Source organism: Danio rerio, chromosome 1 (assembly GCF_052040795.2).
Source record: "Danio rerio strain M-AB ecotype USA chromosome 1, GRCz13ab, whole genome shotgun sequence".
NCBI classification, from domain to species: Eukaryota; Metazoa; Chordata; class Actinopteri; order Cypriniformes; family Danionidae; genus Danio; species Danio rerio.
Genome location: NC_141021.1, coordinates 25,569,405 through 25,590,312, shown reverse-complemented (window position 1 = coordinate 25,590,312; position 20,908 = coordinate 25,569,405). Strand labels below are relative to the sequence as shown.

The window sequence follows — 20,908 nt, the reverse complement described above, 5'->3', positions numbered from 1 at the left end:
ACATTTACTATGAAAAAAATCTAAATATCAATATGTTTGTTAAACATATTTATTTAAAAACATGATCAAAAATAAACATTTTTGAATACTAAATAATCTTTTTTTTAAAGTATGCCCTAAAATATTTCAGATTCTAATTTAACGTGCTTTCTTGTTTTTTTTTTTTTTTTTTTTTTTTACAATAAAACCAAAATCAAGTGTAGTAGTGCAACAGAATTATATTTGTTTGATTTCTTTTGTAAACTAACAATGCTGTGTGTAAATCATTATTTAAAACAGTCATTCTTTAAATTACTTTAAAAGTCATTATTATTATTATTATTATTATTTACACCTTTAATTTGGACAGGATAGTGGAGGTTACAGACAGGAAAGCATTGGGAGCAGAGAGAAGGGATGGGTCGGCAAAGGACCTCGAGCCGGGAAGCGAACTCAGGTCGCCGTGAGCACCATGATGCTATATGTCTGTGCACTTAACCACTAGGATATTGGTGCTGACAACAGTCATTTTTTAAAACAGTGTAAATATGGTTAACCATTTGGGAGAGCAGGCAGTTAAAGGGTTAACTGACTGTTTATTTTCATATTAAATGTACAAACGGTAGAATTTACCAAGATATTAATAGATATAAAGATCCCCAAGATATTACTTAAAAATGTTCTGATTCTTTTTGACCTATGTTAACCATTTACAAAAAGGCTACAATTGTTAGCATTATTTAATTTAATCTAATCGGTGCAAAACATATCTTATTATTAAAAGCAATGACTTTTATTTAATGGAGCCAACAACAACTTTAATTGTATTTTTTACAGTTTAACATTCAAATAATAACTTGGGTGACATGCAGATATTTCTCATTCACTTCAAAACTTACATTTGCTGTTTATTTAACCTGCTTGTATAAGTAATAACCTAATTGTGTTGTTTTTGGAGGGACAATTAATTACATTTTTTTTGTTCAATCCACTTAATCTTGTAAAAGCTTAATAGTTAATTTAATTCATGTTTTCTGAACACAAATCAACTGTGTGAAACCCAGCCTTTTTTTTACAGTGTTGTTGATTTTTGGATAATGCGGAAATGTTTACTAATTAGTTCTTATTGTAATGAATTATAAATTTTTTTATACGTCATAATGTTTTGCAAATTAATTGGTTTAAAACACTTGTTTACTCTGAACATTTATATACTATAAAGCAGTACACAGAAGCAGAGCTCTTTTTGTTATTATAACTGTAGAAATAGGGCTGGGTAATTTGGCCTAAAATCAAAATATCGATTGATTAAAGATTTTAGCTTGATTTACAATTAATAAACGATTATTTATTTATTTGTTTAATTATTTATTTGTTGGTTTATTTTCCCTTATTGTTCACTGATAAGTTTTGTACAGTAAATATGCTCGCTGAGAGATTTTTGAATGAAGGGTGCGTTACTTAATTTTAAAATAGTTGAAGGAAACACACACCATCTACTATCTATGATTATTTATTGAACATTAACGCTGAACAAGTGAAGGTAAATCACACATTGCCTGAAACAGTCACAAATGAGTACCTTGCACTTTTGTAAACAAAATAATTATTTTCACTGTTTTTCATATTAAAAAAAGAAAATAAGCATAATATTTTAAACAGTGTATTTCTTGATTCTTGCGTAAAAAAAAAAAAAAAAAAAAAAAAAATCATGAAAATAATAATTATATTGTAATGGAAAATATGCCCTCTCAAGGCATCTCTGGTGCAGCAGCTTCCAATCATCTTCAATGTAGTGCAAACATGCGACATGTAGTTACATTTTTTGAGAGCTGCACAGGTACGTGACCGTGTGAAAGCTGCGCCGGACCACACCCATGCATTCAACTCAGAAGTTTAAAACAGCCTTAACAGAATGGGGTCACGTGACTCCACACGTAATAGGAAAAGTAATTGAAAAAAATTAACCCGGAAAAATGTTATTGATTACTAGTTCTGAATGTTGATTTCAATTACTTTTGGATTAATCACCCAGCCCTATATAGAAATATCCCCTTTTTATGCAGCTTATTTTAACATCAAGAGCATATATTGTGATAAAAATTTCAGCAATTATTGCAACATAAAATGTTGATAAGATAATATGATTACTCTTAACACAAGGACTTAAGCAGTCACACTTTTCTCTGATTCCTACTTGATTGTGTTTTACTGGGCATGTGCGTGTCGAAGGAATTGCTGTCGTCTTTCAAGCCAGCTCATTGCGGGCAGACAAATGTTTCTGCAGATGGGCCTGCTGACACCACAGCTTACCCAAGGTGCCCCCGTTTCAGAGCTGCACATAAATGAGACGCCGCTGCACACAGTTACTGTAGGGACAGTTTTCTGCTTCAAGTGGTCACCTTGTGAAAGACCCAGTGCCCTTCATGCTTCTCTAGTCAGCACTCTTTTCTTCCATTGTGGGGAACGTCTTAATGGGTGAAAGAGATGCTGTTATGCTCTTGAAAAAGTGTCTAATCCCATGGAAACTGCAGTTTAATTCTAGAACGCTCTTTAGAGATTTCCTCTACTGGGGCGTCCCATCTATGCTTTTGTGTTCTTCTTGAAAAGGGAAGTGTTAAAACGAAAAAGTAATTATTAATAACTATAATAAATATGTATTACAGTATGTTGTATAGGTATAGCTAAAAATACATTGCATGGGTCAAGTTATTTAATGTTTTTATGTCAAAAATCATTAGAGTATTAAGTAAAGATCTTATTCCATGATAATATTTAGTAAATGACCTACTGTAAATATGTAAAACTTCATTTTTATTTGTAATGTGCTTTGCTAAGCACTTCATTTGGCAAATTTAACGTTGATTACAGATTTTCAAATATGTACATGTATCTCTTCCAAGTACTGTCATACAAATCATACATTCATAAAAATCGTATTTATTCAGCATTCATATCATTAATAAATCTCAATTTCCAGAAAAAATAAAATAAAATAAAACAATTATGACTGATTTTGGGTTCTAGGATCACATATTGTATTTTAAACCAAATAATGGGCAAAAAAGGCCCTTTCTATCTTGTTAGAAATAAAGAAAACAAGTTAAATTATTATAACGCATGTTAAACTAATGTTACATTACACCACTTAACTGCTTTGAATGCACGGATAAGATGGAAACGTTAAATTAAATTAAATTTTATTTTATTTAACTTAATATTATTTTATTTTATTTTCCCCTTTTAAATGATACATTTTTATGTAATTAGAAACATATTTAAATACATAGATGTTTGTCCTACTGGCAGTAGTGAGATTCTGGGCCTAATGGAGATGTTCTGAAGGAATAACTTGCCCGTCTGAGAACATCAAGTCTATTCTGGGGTGTCATGAAGCTGCTTATCCGGCTTGACAACAGCAATACTATGGATTTAGAAGACAATGGGATCCAGTATTGGAACATTGCTTGTAAAGACAAAGGCAAACCTGCAGTCAGTCAGTATTGAATGAAGTCATATAGGCCTGCATACAAACTGACTTTAGAACATGGAAAACATTGACTGTTTAAAGACACTGACATTGATAAAACATTCACTTTCTTGACGTACAATCCACAGGCTTATCATACCATCACAGACCTTAAAGATTTTTCTGGAGGGAGTGTTAATCTGATTTTTATTTCGATATTTTAAAGATGACAATCCGTTTTATGTCGAAATGATTACATAATAACATATTTATAGTTTTTACTTTTTATTTTTATATTTAGTAAGTGAGCAACCTACAAAAATATGCCAGACAGAATACCTTTACATTCTGATTGATATACTTTTCTAATGGAAAAGTCTGTTTTTTTCTTGTCTGCTTTTGAGTCGCTCTCTCTGAGTACCTTCCACTTTCGTCTAGACAACTGTGAGAGTATTGAATAAAAAGAAAACTAGCAATGTGTTCTGGACAGTAGAGAAGGGATTCAGTCTGCTGACCACATTGATTTTTGCAGGAATGGAATCGCATTTAGCTAATCCAATTAGAGCATTCTCAGGGTCCCTATTTCCCCTTTGTTTTGCGGTTACTCACTATCTATTGATCTAAATAGGGCTCCCTACTGGCCCTACTGTGAGAGTCTGTGGCCGACTGCTCCCTGCTGATCTAAGATCAGTGTTTTAAGCTCTGTTTTGGTCTATTGCTGAGCTTGCAGTCTGATTGCTGGATCATCAGTCTGATGCTACATGATTCTTCACTAGACTGAGGAATTCTTATATTTTACTCTCAGCTTTAGGATTTTTCATAGATACAATGCAAATTTGAATACCTTAAAAATAGTTGTAATGTATTTATATATTTTTTCTACCCAGATGCAATCATTTGATGTAATATTTTAATATTTTTTTAATACTTTTTATATACTGAACTGTATGCATCTCGAATTTGCATTAAGTTATCACCAACATGCCATGGTGATACAAAGCTCAATGTCATGTTATGAAGCCTGCACTGTATATTATATACATGGTGAGTTTTTTTTTCAATGCCCCGTGACTACAGAGCTGATTGGAATTAAATTAGATCAGATTTAAACTGATGTCTAGCCCACCCGGTGGCATACAGGCTGCATTTCGAAACCACATTTCTGTAGTTACTCGCTTTCCAGAGTAACTTTATCTCCAGAACACGCCAAGGGCTCACATGTACCGTATGCCGATTATAGTAAGGACACTAATGCTTTTCACATGACGTAATTCTTTATTGGTATGATACGCATTGTAGCGAGCTGACAGACAATGAGGTGCTTTTAGTGTACACATGAGGACTTTTTAAAAAACCTTTAACAGCATATGCTGATTCTTAAAGATAATACTTAACTGGATAATATAGGGCCTCATGCGCAGCTTTTTGAACGCTTAGTGGTTTACATGAGTTTTAACTTTCATTTTTTCTCAAATCCTCAAATGCCTTGCAGCCCTTTTTGATATGTTTGGACATTTATACCATGCTTATCCATTTATTTGGCATTCAATCCCAAAGTATTTTTTTTAAAATACATCGTTGGGCCTAAATGTTAAAAGCCAAACTGAGCCCAGACTAATTGTCTTGCTGTTTCTAAGAAGAAGACAGTCAAGAGAGAAAGAAAACCAGCAAAGCTTTTTTCAGAGCTGTCCATTCAGTGCAAATGGCCATGGATTAGCAGTCAGACTGCATGGAAGATTAATGGCCAGGCTTGTAGCAGGCTAATTTAGAACAATAACGGCCAATTAATTACGTATAATAAGGCTTTCTTGCCTAAATGCAAATGCTGGCATTGGTGTGGAAGTTGCAAGTTGTTTCCCGTTTCCCCAGTGGTGTGTTTGACTTTCTGTCTGTTGTGTTCCTTTGATAAATTAAGGTGCATTTTGTTGTGCTACAGATTATGTGTGTGCAGATGCTGTGTGTCTGCTGGTAGTTGCAGTCCTCTAACACATATGACATTTTTCTTTTCATATTTTTTTGCTAGTTTTTTTGCTAGTGATACTTGTAATTGCTCTGATGATAGTTTTATCCATCCATCCATCCATCCATCCATCCATCCATCCATCCATCCATCCATCCATCCATCCATCCATCCATCCATCCATCCATCCATCCATCCATCCATCCATCCATCCATCCATCCATCCATTTGTGCATTTGTGCATGCATATATACATATAGCCATACATGCATGCATCAATCCACACATGTATTCATATATGCATGCATGCATCCAACATAGGCTCATTCTGAAAATGTAGCCCTTTTAATTACTGGAGATTGTGAATTATATAGCTGGAAGTACGCATGGCTGTATTTTGTCCCTAAAACGAACGCTATGGAGCAGCATGATGCTGTTTCTTTTTGTGCTTACCAGTTGAGCACTTCCGTATAGACTGCTTTCCCGCTGTTACCAGTTTACCTGGTAGCTTGCCATGTATGTCGGTGAACTTGAGACGCAGAGAGGAGTTGACCACGATGAAGGGGTTCGAATCCGGCACAGAATAGTTTTAAAAAAAGCATGTAAGACAAAAACAGAAGTTAAAATATAAAAAAGTAAATAACAGAGTGAGACTGTGATAAAATCTGAAAACATGGTAAAAATCGGACGAGGGCTTTTCTTTTTTTTGCTTTTTAAAACTGTCAGTTGGGTTTAGGGAAGTGGGTGGGTGGGTCAGTCTGTGCTTTTGAAAAAAACAAACAAAAAACTATTGGTTGAGTTTAGGGAAAGAGAAGGGGGTGGGTCAGTCAATCAGTCAGTTAGTCGACAGCGGTCTCTGGTGGATTTACGTTAGAACTGCAGGCACAATTGGCACTCATGAGAGAAATTTGGGATCTCAAAATGCATACACAACAGCCTCTGGTGGATTTGTGAAAACAGAAACTACAAAAAAAAAAAAAAAAAAAAAAAAAAAACATACCTGGGACATATTTGGCGCTCTTCAGAAATGTATATAGTGGTATGTTTTCAGAATGAGCCTGGGTTGCATACATACATACGTACATACATACATACAAACAAACATGCGTACATACTTACAAGCATACATACATACATACATACATACATACATACATACATACATACATACATACATACAAACAAACATGCATGCATACATACATACATACATGCATACATACATACAAACAAACATGCATGCATACATAAATGGTGTCTGTCATTAACAATTAATAGCAGCTGTATGAAGCCCGATCTTGTTATTTTCTGTTAGCTGGCACACAGGTGTTGTAAGCAGAGAGCACAGAATTTTGTAGAAATTCAATGCTAAACTTTCTGCTTTGTGGAAATGCAAATCACAGTGCAATGCATAAGACATTGTGTAATGAACACAGCAATGCTGCTGTAGGTGCTTTCTGTGTTTTTTTTTTCTGTGCAGCTAGTTGTGTTGACAGAGCTTGGCAATTCAAAGTCAAAGGAAAACTTGTCAAAGTTTATTCATGAGTGTGAACCAACACATGGCATTTGTATATATTTGAGCACAACTGTGGTCAGAGTGGTGTTAATGTGCAGTTTATTTTGAATCAGCAACAATTCTGTCATCCTATTAATCCCGTTAGTTTGAATTTAAGCTTGAGTTTACCGTTTAATTTCCTCTAATTTCAGCATCGCAGAGATGCTGATAATCATGTGTACCACACTATAATAGTTTTAAATAGGAAAATTCAAGTATAGGATTAGAACGGTACTCTAAAGCATATTAAATTTTAAAAAGCTTGATTCCAAGCTTGTTTTCCATGGAGCGCAAAATGATCCATTATGCTTTGCATGTTTGTGTAAGGAGGATGCTTGGAACGTCTCATCAGCAGCTTTATGCATATAAAGAGTCACATGTGGACAGCTTTGAAACAATAATTTTAATCTATTTTACTTGCATTTATTATCTTTGAACTAATCCTGCTGTTGATCATTGTCACCTTCTGTACTTATTATTTAAAAATTGTGATCTAATGGGAATGAAAAACAACCACTGCAAATCATTTACCCTACACTAAAGTGATCATTTTCTTTCTTTTTTTCCCCCAAATATACAGTTGAAGTCAAAATTACTAGCCACCCTTTCATTTTTTTTTATTTTTTATTTATTTTTTTTATATTTTTGAAGTGATGTTTAACAGAGCAAGTTATGTCTGATAATATTTTTTAATATTTTAATAAGTCTTATTTGTTTTATTTTGGCTAGAATGAAAAAAAAAAACATTTTAGGGTCCTGATTGTTAGCCACTTTAACCTATATATATATATATATATATATATATATATATATATATATATATATATATATATATATATATATATATATATATATATATATTGGTTTTTGATTGTCTACAAAACAATTACAATAACTTGCCTATTTACCCTAACCTGCCTAGTTAACCTAATTAACCTAGTTAAGCTTTTAAATGTCACTTTAAGCTGTATAAAAGTGTCTTGAAAAATATCTAATCAAACATTATTTACTGTCATCATGGTAAAGATAAAATAAACATGTTAATAGAAATGAGTTATTAAACCTATTATGTTTAGAAATGTGTTGAAAAAAATCTTCTCTCTGTTAAACAAAAATTGGGGAAAAAATAAACATGGGGCTAATAATTTAGGGGGCTATTAATTCTGACTGTATAACCAACCCAAACAATATTCGCCATATTGTTTGTCCCACTAGCACATTGATTGAAAGAGTGGCACAAAGTAAAAGTAAAGTGGCAATTTTTAAATGACAGAAAAACACATGGTAATAAATTGTAAACAATACAAACTAAATGAAACATAAACTGCTCCCAATTAGAATCAACATGCAAATTAGTGTTTTTATTCCTTGTTTTTATCTTTTATCGCATGTCTTTATGTTGCATACCTGTTAATATGGTTTGCTCTATCATGCAGTAATGTATTGTATGTGATGTGTGTGTGTGTGCATTGAAGAGGCCGCTGAGCAGAGTATAACAGCTAACAGGGTGGGAACACTGATGCTATATTTCAACATATTATATGATAGCAAAAGAAAATTTTTCTTTCGCACTTGAACCGCATCTGATAGAAGTATAATTTTTATTACACTTAAAATGGTATTGAATCCATTTTTATTATATTATATTATATTATATTATATTATATTATATTATATTATATTATATTATATTATATTATATTATATTATATTATATTATATTATATTATACAGGGCTCGAAATTAAATTTATTGCTTGGTAGCAATGGTGCTCTTAACATAAAAAATTTAGGCGCATCAGCCAAAATTAAGTCGCACTTATTAGCACCGTTACTACAAGTTTTATACAAACATATTTATTGCATTTGAAATCAACATTAATCAAACTAACAAGCAAAAAAATATGTATGCATGCGTGAAAAAAATATGTCTCAACGAAATCCCGTTATCACAAGAAAATAGATTTTTTCCTCATAACTAAGTGACCAAAAGGTACATGGAGAGCTTCCCGGCCCTGCACGCACTGCTTGACATGAATGAATCTGTTAACGATATAACTGTGCTGTTCTCACGGGTCGTGTCTAATATTGCACTGATGTTTTTGACGTATACTGTACCTTATTATGTGCATACTTCATATTTATAGCAATACTTTTCATGAGTAGCAATATTAGTTTAGTCAGTGTAAGCCTGTTTGCAATGGTGTACGTGGTGTTAAATTATACATATAGCTGCCACTTGCATGGCAGACAGCATCTGGAGAATAAAATAAAGGATTAAACAGAAGCTTTTATGCTAGATGTGGCAAACAGTTACCTGAAAATTCCATCCCACAGACTTTTCAAAGCGGACTTGAAGCCAAGGGAAGTCTTTTATCCACTCTTCAAAAAGTGTAGATGGTGGATTAACATTCAGCACATGATCACTAGTAAGATGTGTCATTATTAGTAACTTTAGATGCCATGGTTTCTAAAACAAAATCTGTCAGTGTTATCTTCTTTCTCATCATCAGCGCTCTACAATTTTTCACGGTAGTACCTCTCACTATCATCCCAAGCCAGAAGGCATTGACTGAGTGATTGACAGCTGATATTTCAGTGCTAGAGCAGTGGGCCAATAAGAAGAGCGCAAAGGCGGGGCAAGCATTTGCGGACTTGGCTTTGTTTACTGCAGCAAGTTGACATGACAACTGTTTAAAACCATTCCTGAGCGCTGCGTTTCGCATTTCAAGTGCAGAGATGCATTCTGCATGAATGTCTCCCAAATCCGTGCATGTCGTGCATTTACCGAAAAATTTTGCGGTAAAAAATGGTCGCACATAACTATTTTTTTGTACTTGCACAAATGCACCCAAATATATTAAATATAAGTCGCATAGGTAAAATTTCGGGCACATATCCGACCAAAATGGTTGCAATTTCGAGCCCTGTTATATTATATTATATTATATTATATTATATTATATTATATTATATTATATTATATTATATTATATTATATTATATTATATTATATTATATTATATTATATTATATTATATTTTATTGCACTGTACAAAATTTAGTTCTGTTTTTTTAACCTGATTGGACGAGAAGTGAATTTTAAATAATTGGTGAAAAAAAAAATTTGTAAAAGTTAGTAGATTTAAACTGATGACTAAATTTAAACATCCAAACCTCTTGATTGGTTGATCTTATAACAAGCTATTCATTGCACACCATTTATTTATAGTTTAACATGGTTGAATTCACATTTTTTCCTTCTTTATTATTAACATTTCTTTCAAAACATTTGTGGTTGTTTTAACAGGTCACCTTTGAGCAACACAAGGAGAATCTGGCCCGAATGTTTCTTGAGTACCAGCGAATGGGATCTGAGGGAGGATCTGAAAGCAGGATCCGAACGATCTCTGGAGTCAGCCAAGATTCTCAGTTCCTTGCCTCGGCCAACGGGGAACTGCATACAGAAGAGAAGGCTCCATCTACTGTTATTGAGCTACGTGTAGAGGAGCAGGACAACGATCAGACTGCAGACAATGAGGAGATGCAGACCCAGATCCCTGTCACAGTGTCCAACATTCTGGTCAGAGATGAGGAAGAGAGGCTGACAGACACTGTTCCCACCTCACTGGAGATGCAGGACAGGGATAAGGATGAACAGTACGCTGTAAAAGAACCAGAAAAAGATAATGAAATAAAACATATGGCTGACAATCATAAAACAGGGGATGAAGACCGTGAACAAATGGAAAATGTTAAGACTGAAGGTAGAGTTGAAGAGGAGAGCAGTAATCTGAGTATAAAAGACGATACCGACAGCCCACAGACTGAAACTGACAAGAATGCCAAAGATGCAACTGAAGCTGTGAAGATGTCAGATCAAGGTAAAACAAGTAATGCGGAAAATGAGCAAAACGTTCAGGTAGAAGATGAAAAGAAAGAGCTTGGAGATTCTACTCTTGAAGCTGTTAAGGAAGATTCCACTCAAAAGTCTTCTGAGGTTTTAGTCCATGAGGAAACCAGCACGACTGGGGCCTCTGTTGTGAATGAAGATAGCACTGATGTTTCCTCGGCCAGCAACTTCGTGAAAGTCAGTGATGACAGCACAGAGGACTCTTCATTTGTGTCTGCTACAACTGGGGAGACAGATGACCATGGTGTTGAAAGGGAAGACGGTGGAAAGGAGAAGGAGAACAAGTCTGAAACTGATAAAGATGAAAAGCTTATGGAAAATGAGAAGACTGTGGGAATCCAGGATTCACCAGCCCCCATGGTGGAAGTGGATTTAAACCAAAGCTCCTCTCCTGAGGAGACCAAGCCTCAGACGGAGGGTCATGGAGATGTTGAGGCAGAGCAAACAACAACAGAACAGAAGTCTAAAGCAGAGGTTAGCTCTAGTGCTGAGAGTATCTCACAGGATGCAGCAAATAACCAAGACTCTCCGAAGGTGGCAGGGACTGACAATTCAGCAAATAAAACCAAAGAGATTAAAATAGCTAGGCTGGATGTGTCAAGTGTGGCCTCAGACACAGAAAGACTGGAACTGAAGGACACCTCAGCGACAGTAAGTTTGGCAAATTGAAAAACCAAGACATTGACACAAGTTGATAATTACAGATAATCATTATATGCGAATGAACACATTTTATTGGAAACTCAAGATTCTTTATGAGGCAAGACATGTTACAAAAGACAAGTGCTAAAATAATAAATGCCTCTTTTGCAGAACCCGAGTGCAAATCAAGCTGCTCCCACAAGCCCTACAGGTCAAAGCAATGAAGGTTCATCTTCGGCTCGGTCTACTATGTTCCGTATCCCAGAGTTCAAGTGGTCTCATATGCATCAGCGTCTTCTGACTGACCTGCTGTTCTCCATCGAGACAGACGTGCAGATGTGGAGAAGGTGAGAGAAAACAATGAACCAAAGAAGATCAAATAGACAAAGGGATATTTTTAAATCAAAGTCCAGTCATTATCACAGGCTTTCTTTTCAATTTGACTCTTGATTTGAGTCATTGGATATACAATACAAATGATGTTCTTATTTTTAAAATAAATAGTAAAAATCTATAAGTGATATTATGAGCTGCACACCTGAATATTTAATTCTTACTATTCCAGATGTGATAAAACCGAGCACATCTCTTTATTTTAGATGTGTACAATGAGTAGTTGGTAGGCTTGGGTATTGATAGAATTTTATCGATTCCGATTGTATTTCCGATTCCCCTTATGGATTTCAACTCTTATTGATTCCTAGTTTCGATTTCATTGTAAAAAATAAAATAAAGGTAATTTAGGCCCTGTTCACAAAGGAATTCAGGTTAGTTTTATTGATCTGATCACATATCAACAGGTAAAACTTTATAATAAGGTTGTATCAGTTAATGCTAGTTAATGTGTTTGCTAACATGAACAAACAATGAACGATACATTTATTATAGTATTTGTCCATGTTTGTTAACCTTAATTAATGGAAAGTTGTTCAGTATTAGTTTATGTTAACTCTCGGTTAACTATTGTTAAAAAGCATCCAATTCAGATTTTAAAAATGCATTGGTAAATCTTGAACTGTAATTAATAAATGCTGTACAAGTATTGTTCATTATTACAGTAGGTCAAACTAACTGTTAAAAAAAAATGCACAACACTTGCTGCTTGCACCTGTGATGCACAATAAATTTGACACGTTGCATTCTTTTAATTTAATGTTTGGGAACCAACCGCAGATGCTTTTTCATGTTGGTCGCGACACCCTACGTGCAACTTTGCCATGGTTTTTCATCTCATATAGCCTTTTAAACACGTTGCAGTTCATCTCTAAACTAATGTTTAGATTATAGCTAATGTAAGGTGCTCGCCAGTGTGGAAGATCCTAGCGGATTGTCAAGTGAAAAATTTAAATGTGCGCACATACAGGAATCAATAAGAGGAATAAAATTTTCTATTTTAAAACAAGTATCCAATTCTTAATCTAAATATTCAATTCCAGAATTAGAACTGATTTAGTACTTACGGTATGGAATGTAAGAAATAGAAAAGAAATAGAAAAAGATAGATTCACAGTGTTTGAGAATCATAACTTTATCAAGAACATAAAAAAATCTTTTTTTTTGGCCACCCCAATTTAATCCACATGACTGGGAAATCGATTTGAGGGAATCATTTTCCTATACATATTTTGGATCTTGGGTTGCTGACATTGGATTGGTTAAGTTAAACGTGCTACATTGACCAGCATAACTTTTTAAACACATTGCTACAATATTAACAATAGACATCTTATGACAGCTCAGTTTTGCCATCATTTTATCAACACAACCATAGGTTATTGTTCCTAGAAATCAAGTTATCTTGAAATTTTGAATTACAGTATCAGTATTTTGATCAGCACCTCTTGAGCTTCATTAAGGTGCTTCATAAACGTCAATCGTTTTTAATTGATCATTTTAGAATTTAGTTATATTATAACTTTTTCCCACTTCTCCCCACAGTCATTCAACTAAGACAGTCATGGACTTTGTGAACAGCAGTGAGAATGTGGTGTTCGTGCACAACACTGTCCATCTCATCTCTCAGGTGGTGGACAACCTCATCATGGCCTGTGGAGGAATTCTTCCTCTGCTTTCTGCAGCTACTTCTTCTTCGGTTAGTATGCAGTTTAAGTTGTGTTGCATGAAGTAAGGGATAAGCAATGCCTTGTCATGCGTTAAAGAATTATAAATGCATGATGTGGAGGCAAAGATCCACCCTTATACAACAGTGCTTATACAACATTCTGTGTTTATTTGACAAGTTATAGCCAAGTTACAACTACTAATGCTTTTTGCAACCCAACATTTGAGCATATTTTTGTCAATTAAGACACTTAGACAATTTGATGTCTCTGCTTTTGAAAGAGAGTGTGTGCATGAGAAAGATCATGCACTTGTGTAAATGACACAGGCATATCTTTTTTTTTCTTTTTCTTTCATTTATACATTTGCAGTTAGACAATGTCAGTTGTAAAAATTATTTAAATAAATTAATGCCTACATGATAATATGTCAAAAGCAGTGTGCTACATATGTTTGGAGTCAAACAATAGTGATGATCACATTTAAACCTGTGTACACCAATTTTTTTAAAGAGTCTTCATTTTGTCAATGTATGTGATCTTAGGTTGCCATGTCGCATAAAAGTTTTGGACAGATCCCTTCATATATATTTTATTTCTCTAATTTCAAATATAAAACCAGATCGCACATCCACATTGAAGCTTTGGGTGGGGCTGCCACTCAGATAATTTTTCCTCCTTGATATTTAAGTAAAACAGGTATATCTAATAGCTCATAGTAACAGGTTTTAGCTGCCTCTATGCAATTTTTAAAAATAGTTTTATGTATACACCTGTCACTGAGTAACTATGGTTACTACTAATGTCTGAGCATAGCTAAACTTTCTTGAACTATCATCAAACCTGATACTACCTGTACATTAAACGGTTTTATTGCATACCCTCCAGCCTATCAGAATTAATAATTTCAGCAGATCAAGGAATAAAAGCAAATATTACGCAATATGCTATAGAATCAGTGAAAATGTCTACATTGGATATGTTGGCTCAGCTCTACATGTTAAGTCGCTCACAGTAAATGGATAAACTGTTTTGTCTTCAAATCTTCCTACAGTGTGGCACAACACAGTGCCAGTCATGTTCATTGTAGACGTGTTGTCCTATGCAACAACTTTTCCTTGCCCCAGATTGTTACAGTCACTGAAGGACAGTTATGCCAATCAAGTTAATCAAGTTACCTATTTTATACCAAGTACCGTCTGGCTTGACATCAGTTTAACTATTTTAGAAAATTCAACAATCTGTACATGTAGACAACACAAGGAAGCCTTGACATTTCTCCAGTGTTTCTATTCTATTCCATTGTACTACAAAAAGCTGACAAATCAATAAGATTAATAGTTTGGTGACATTTCCAGAGCTGCTACTGTTTACTTACTTGCTTACTAAAGCAAAGTCATAGTGCTGCTCACTAAGTGACGATGAATAACAGAGGAATTTTGTCTGTTTGAAATCATGTTGATACAATTTGCTCTGCTTATTTCTGACATGGCTCTTTGTGTCCCGGAGTAACCTGGTTAACTAAGGTATTTTTGATAGTTCATACAGTTAAACCTACAGTTAAATGTTCATTTTTAAAGAAGATTTAAAAGAAAATAATTGTTTTAATTATTAGTTTCCAGTAACTAATTTTATTAACTTTGCCATGAGGACAGTATATATAGACAGTATATATTATCTTACAAGTTATTTAGCTAGATACTAAAATTCAGCTTAGGATGCAATTTAAGTATTAACTAGGTTAATTAGGCAAGTCATTGGACAACAGCGGTTTGTTTCTACTGTAAAAATAATAATAAGTAAGTAAGTAAATAAATAAATAAATAAATAAATAAATAAATAAATAAATAAATAAATAAATAAATAAATAAATAAATATATGTATATATATAGGGCACACTGTTACCAATTCCTTGGTCTGTTTGATAAATTTTTGAAAAAGAGTTAAACTCTTACAGGAGGGCTAATAGTTTTGTCTTCAACTGTACTGTGTTCATTCAATGTCTCGTTGCACTTAAGAAGTCTCATTAAAGAAATAAAATACTGACCTGAAACCCTTTGATGGGCACATTATGGCATAATGAAGATGGGAAGCTTGGATTTAGAGTAATGGTGATGATATTGATGACTCTTGTCTTGCAGCATGAGCTGGAGAACATCGAGCCGTCTCAGGGTTTGGCTGTGGAGGCATCACTGATGTTCTTGCAGAGACTGATCAATCTTGTGGATGTGCTGATTTTCGCCAGTTCACTCAATTTCACTGAAATCGAAGCAGAGAAGAACATGTCTTCAGGGGGAATCTTAAGACAATGTCTTCGCCTGGGTAAATCACTCTTGTTTCTTGTTTAGTAGAGTTTGCTAAAACTAGTAGTCTGCTTTGTGGAAAGTCTGTGTATTTTATTTCATTTGATATTTTCTCTTTACACATTCATTGAGGTCTGCTAATTTTTCATATTTTTTTTACTTAAATGTTTTTTTGTGTTTTCAGTGAACATGGTTATCAGTAGGGCCAGACAGAATCTTTTTTTGCTATTTCTGCTGAGAATTTTGTAAAAAATCTGCAGTTTTCTGCAGAATGATTTTGGGAGTCACATAACTAAAACGTAATATTTTAAATAAAAAAATTAAGAATTTTAACTTTTTTTGAATGTTTACAATGAAAATCAAATTAAATACACTTGATTGGTAAACATAGCAAGTCTCTTATATAATACATCTCCTAAAAGACAGAACATATTACTTTACAAACTGTATTGTAAATAAGTCACATGAACATTTTAATATTACTATTATTATATTATATATAAATAATAATATTTTTTATAAATTTTAATAAATAATATTAGTGAAATGAATTTAAAAACTGAATAAATAAAAATTTACTCACATTTACACAAGTAAATGCATAGACTCAATGATGGGATAAAAATCTGGAAATCTGTGGATTTTGGTAAAAAGAATAGATTTAAATGCTGCCTAATCACTGACTAATCTGATGTTTAACCTTTAAAATAAATATCTCATTGATTGTATAGGATCCCATAGAAAGTATTCATTTAAAGGGAAATAGATGATTCTGTTAAAAAAATTGTCAAGTGTTAATCATTTATAGTTGGCACTATATAATTATTAGTGGTTGAAAAAGATTTATTGCAAAAAAGAAAAATTTTTTTTTTACACAATAAATGTTTGCGTACTATATATATATATATATATATATATATATATATATATATATATATATATATATATATATATATATATATTATTTATATATTTTATTTATTTATTCATTATCTATATGTAAATACACACATACATGTATCTGAGAAAATATTTATTTTATTAAGATATAAAATGTATGAAGAGTTCAAATGCAAAAATGTCTCAATGCAATCTGAAATTTTCTACTAAAATGAGCATCTTTCTCAGCCTCTAATACTTTTGTGCAGCTATTTCACTTTAAAGGCAATGCAAGGAACCTATTTTTTGCTATAAAAGTGGATTTATGCATACACACAGGAGCTGGCCAAAATGCCCATTTTAAATGAAAATTTCAGATGGCATTTAGAGGTTTTTCATCTGAACTCTTCATATATGTATATGATGCAAATTATTTATCAATTTAAATATCTATGTAACAAAGCTGTTTATATATATATATATATATATATATATATATATATATATATATATATATATATATATATATATATATATATATATATATATATATATTATTATTATTTTTTTTTTCCTGTTCTGCTCACACTGTTTTCTCTCCATCCCTTGATCTTTTAAAACAATCAATTTTCTTTCTTAACCTGTTTCTCTTTCTCACTCTCTATCTATTCTCTATTTTTTTAAAAATCCAAACTCCCTGATGGGTAATCAGCGTGCGTTGTACATTAATAGAGATAGCATGTTGATAAGTTAAACATCTGGAAGACTGAGACAGCCCTTTTTGCTCAATGATTTCTCTCCATTGGCTCATTTAGTAGACATAATAAGTGTTTTTTCCCCTACATCCCTGCCCCTGTGTCTCTCTGTTGCTTTGTGAGTTCTCTAATAGTGTTATTATAAGCTCTCTCCACACTGCAGTGCTCTAAAATGAGGACCGTCATCAGGCCATTGACTCTAATGGCTGTTTTGTAGCCTGAGGCACCTCCTCCTTTATGTGTCTATGTATCACAAACGCTACTGCAGTGTTATAGAGCACATAGCAGAAATCCAGCCGTTCAGATTGCTTACATTATTCATTTCTCTCTCTCACACACACACACACACACACACACACACACACACACACACACACACACACACACACACACACACACACTCCACATGACCCTCCCTGAAGCCATCTAGTCACCATCAAATTCCCTCTTCTCTAAATATAACACTTTTCCACTCTACTACCTCGCCGCTTTGCCACATCACCTCTCTTGCCAATGTAACACCCAAAGCCACCGAACAAAATGGCCGGTGTGTTAAATCGATTCGACAGTGCGCAGCAAAGGCAGGGCGGCGCTTCCTGATTGGTGGAGTGAGAGAGAAACTGAAACCTGTTTTTAGGAGGGCTGAAAGTATAAAATGAATATTTGATGAGCTCTGCCAGTGTGTAATCTGATTTGGGGTCTGTAACAAGGTTTCACCCGCCATCTCTTTTTCTGTTACCGGCTTTCTCTCTCTCTCTTTTGCTCAAATGACTTGAACGTCTAATGGAAAAAGCTGGTCGTTTCCAGCACTGGAATAATACCTTTAATCTAAGCGTCTTGTAGTTTACATTTGTCAGTTGTCAAGGTATGAGAGGTTAGAGGGTTAGTCATGCACATGCACAGTCACGCATACACATTATTGTGCAGTTCAGACTCATGTGCAGTACATTAAAATCAAAACGCGCATACACTCACACGAGCAAATGCACCATACCGCTCTTGCATATAGCATGCAATACATCAAATTAAATGCAGTAAGAGGATTTTTCTGCACCACGGTGGGGGAACCCTGGCCAAAATTATTAAACAGAATAAGCAACGTCATCTGTTTTTCAAGCCTCATACAGTTAAATGCGTTTTTCCTTTTAAACGTTTAATGTAGTTTTTTATGTGCTTGTTATGTCTAGAAGGACTGCCCCTTGTGCTTTCAGTGTTTCTGTGTTTTTGTTGATTAATTAATGCATGCCTGTGCATTTTTTGTGTTTTTGCCAAGTAGAAATCAATAAAAATAAAGTGTTATAATACTGTTTAGTGTAATTCTTATCTAATAAAAAAAATAATAAAATAAAAATAATATATATGATGTTTAACATTAGTTTTTGTTTTAATTTGTCTAAAATAATATTGGCTATTATTATTATTATTATTATTATTATTATTATTATTATTATTACTATTGACAATATATATATATGAAAATAACTGTCATTTATTTGTCATCTTTTGTTAAGGAATGAAGTAAGTGTTTACTGCCTAGGGCTGGGCAATTAATCGTAAAGTAATCAAAATTCAGAACCTATACAATACTGTGTGTGAAGCCACGTGACCCTGTTCTATTAAGGCTGTTTTAAACTTCTGGTCTAACGTCTAACGTCTGGTGCAGCCTTTGCGCAGTCACATACCTGAGCACTTTAAAAAAAAATGTAACTACACGTCAAACGTTTACAGGATTTACAAGAGTTGTTTTCTTCAGAAGAGAGACTGCTTATTTTCTACTTTTAATATGGAAAACATTAAAAATAATTAATTTTGTTTACAAAAGTGCAAGGTATTGTATTCGTGACTGTTAGTTTCAGGCAATGTGTGTTTTAACTTCAGTTGTTCAGCCTTAATGTTCAATAAATAATTATTGATAGTTCATAGTGTGCGTTTTATTTAATTATTTTTAAAGTTAAGTCATGCTTTCTTATTTAAAAATCTTTCACCAGTAGTATGTGAGCTTATTTACTGTACAAAACTTATCAGTGAACTATGAGGGCAAATAAATAAATAAATAAATAAATAAATAAATAAATAAATAAATAAGTAAATGAAATTATTGTTCATGAAATTATTATTATTATTATTAGATTTGTTCATTCGTAATCGAGTTAAAATCTTCAATTAATTGAGATTTTGATTTTAGGCCAAATTGCCCATTCCAATTACTGGCATTTTTCCATCAGTTTATTTATTTATTTATTTTTGCAGAAAAAATAGATTTTACATTTTAAAAATATTTTTATCCACATAATTTGTGCTTTAGAGATTGTGTGCTTTTAGGCTTAGACAATGAAGTCTGTGGGCTCTATTTTAATGATCTAGGTATAATGTCGAAAGCGCAGAGAGCAAAAGCATTAAGGCCATGTCCAAATCTACTTTTGCTATTTTAAGGACTGAAAAATATGCTCTGACCCGTGCCGCATGGTCTAACAGGGTTATGCTAATTCTCTTAATGAGTTCTGGGTGTGATTTCAGAATAAACCAATCAGAGTCTCATCTTCTATATTTAATTTCATTTGTTAAGCGCAAAGATTTGTTTCAAAACTGAAATTCAGTTTTAATTTTCAGCAAATGAATAAATGAACAATAATAATGAAGTGTGGTCAAAGTTATATACAAATACGCATGCTATGCCCTATATGGTCCAAAACCTGACAAGTGGACAAATCTAATTTTGTTTTTAATAAAACAAATATAAAGGCATATAATAAATAATACAAATAATAATACAAAAAATTATAACATTATACAAAAGCAATTTACAGTGAAAAAACTGAAAAAAAGCCTCCCGAGGTGAAGGAGGCAGTGGTTTTGATATATTTATATAGAATTTATTTTGTAATTCTTTTTCATTTTTAAAGATATTTGTGCATTGCTGTACATCGTGTGAGAATTAAGCAATGTGCAAAGTCTGCAAACACATCTTGCGCCTTATTGCACCGGTTGTATGATAGGGCCCTGACCCTGTCTCCACTTTATATTATGATTTTACATATCAGAAGGACTTTTTTAGTAGAATGATGGGTTCAATGCAATAGATTTGCGTCGGGAAATCATGAAGGAATTAAGTTGGCTTAATGGTTTTTACAAATTTTAGTGGGTTGAACATATAACAGTTAAGTTAACCCCCCCCCCAAATCTTGCAAAAAAAAACATAACAAGAATTGTGTTGTTTCAGCTCATTTTAAATACGTACTGTAGTTTAACAAACGGCAAACATTACTCTTTGATTGTATTCGTGTTATAAGAAACTGCATACCACAGTCCACCAACCTAACTACTGCGTAGCAAAACCAAAAACAAAAAAGCTTTTTTTACTTATGGCGTTCCAGTTTTTACTGGCTTTGCTTA

General features: G+C 33.3%; 1 protein-coding gene across 7 annotated transcripts in view; it reads left to right on the top strand.

Annotated features, from left to right (window-relative positions):
- The window catches only part of lrba (LPS-responsive vesicle trafficking, beach and anchor containing), a 410,338-nt gene that overhangs the window by 103,641 nt on the left and 285,789 nt on the right, over positions 1-20,908 (top strand). For all 7 annotated transcript variants that reach the window (XM_087237193.2, XM_087237191.2, XM_087237187.2 and 4 more), the window contains exons 22-25: positions 10,273-11,526; positions 11,689-11,864; positions 13,456-13,609; positions 15,720-15,900. In XM_087237193.2, the coding sequence (XP_087093319.1) occupies positions 10,273-11,526; positions 11,689-11,864; positions 13,456-13,609; positions 15,720-15,900 (1,765 nt within the window). The remainder of the gene's footprint in view (positions 1-10,272; positions 11,527-11,688; positions 11,865-13,455; positions 13,610-15,719; positions 15,901-20,908) is intronic.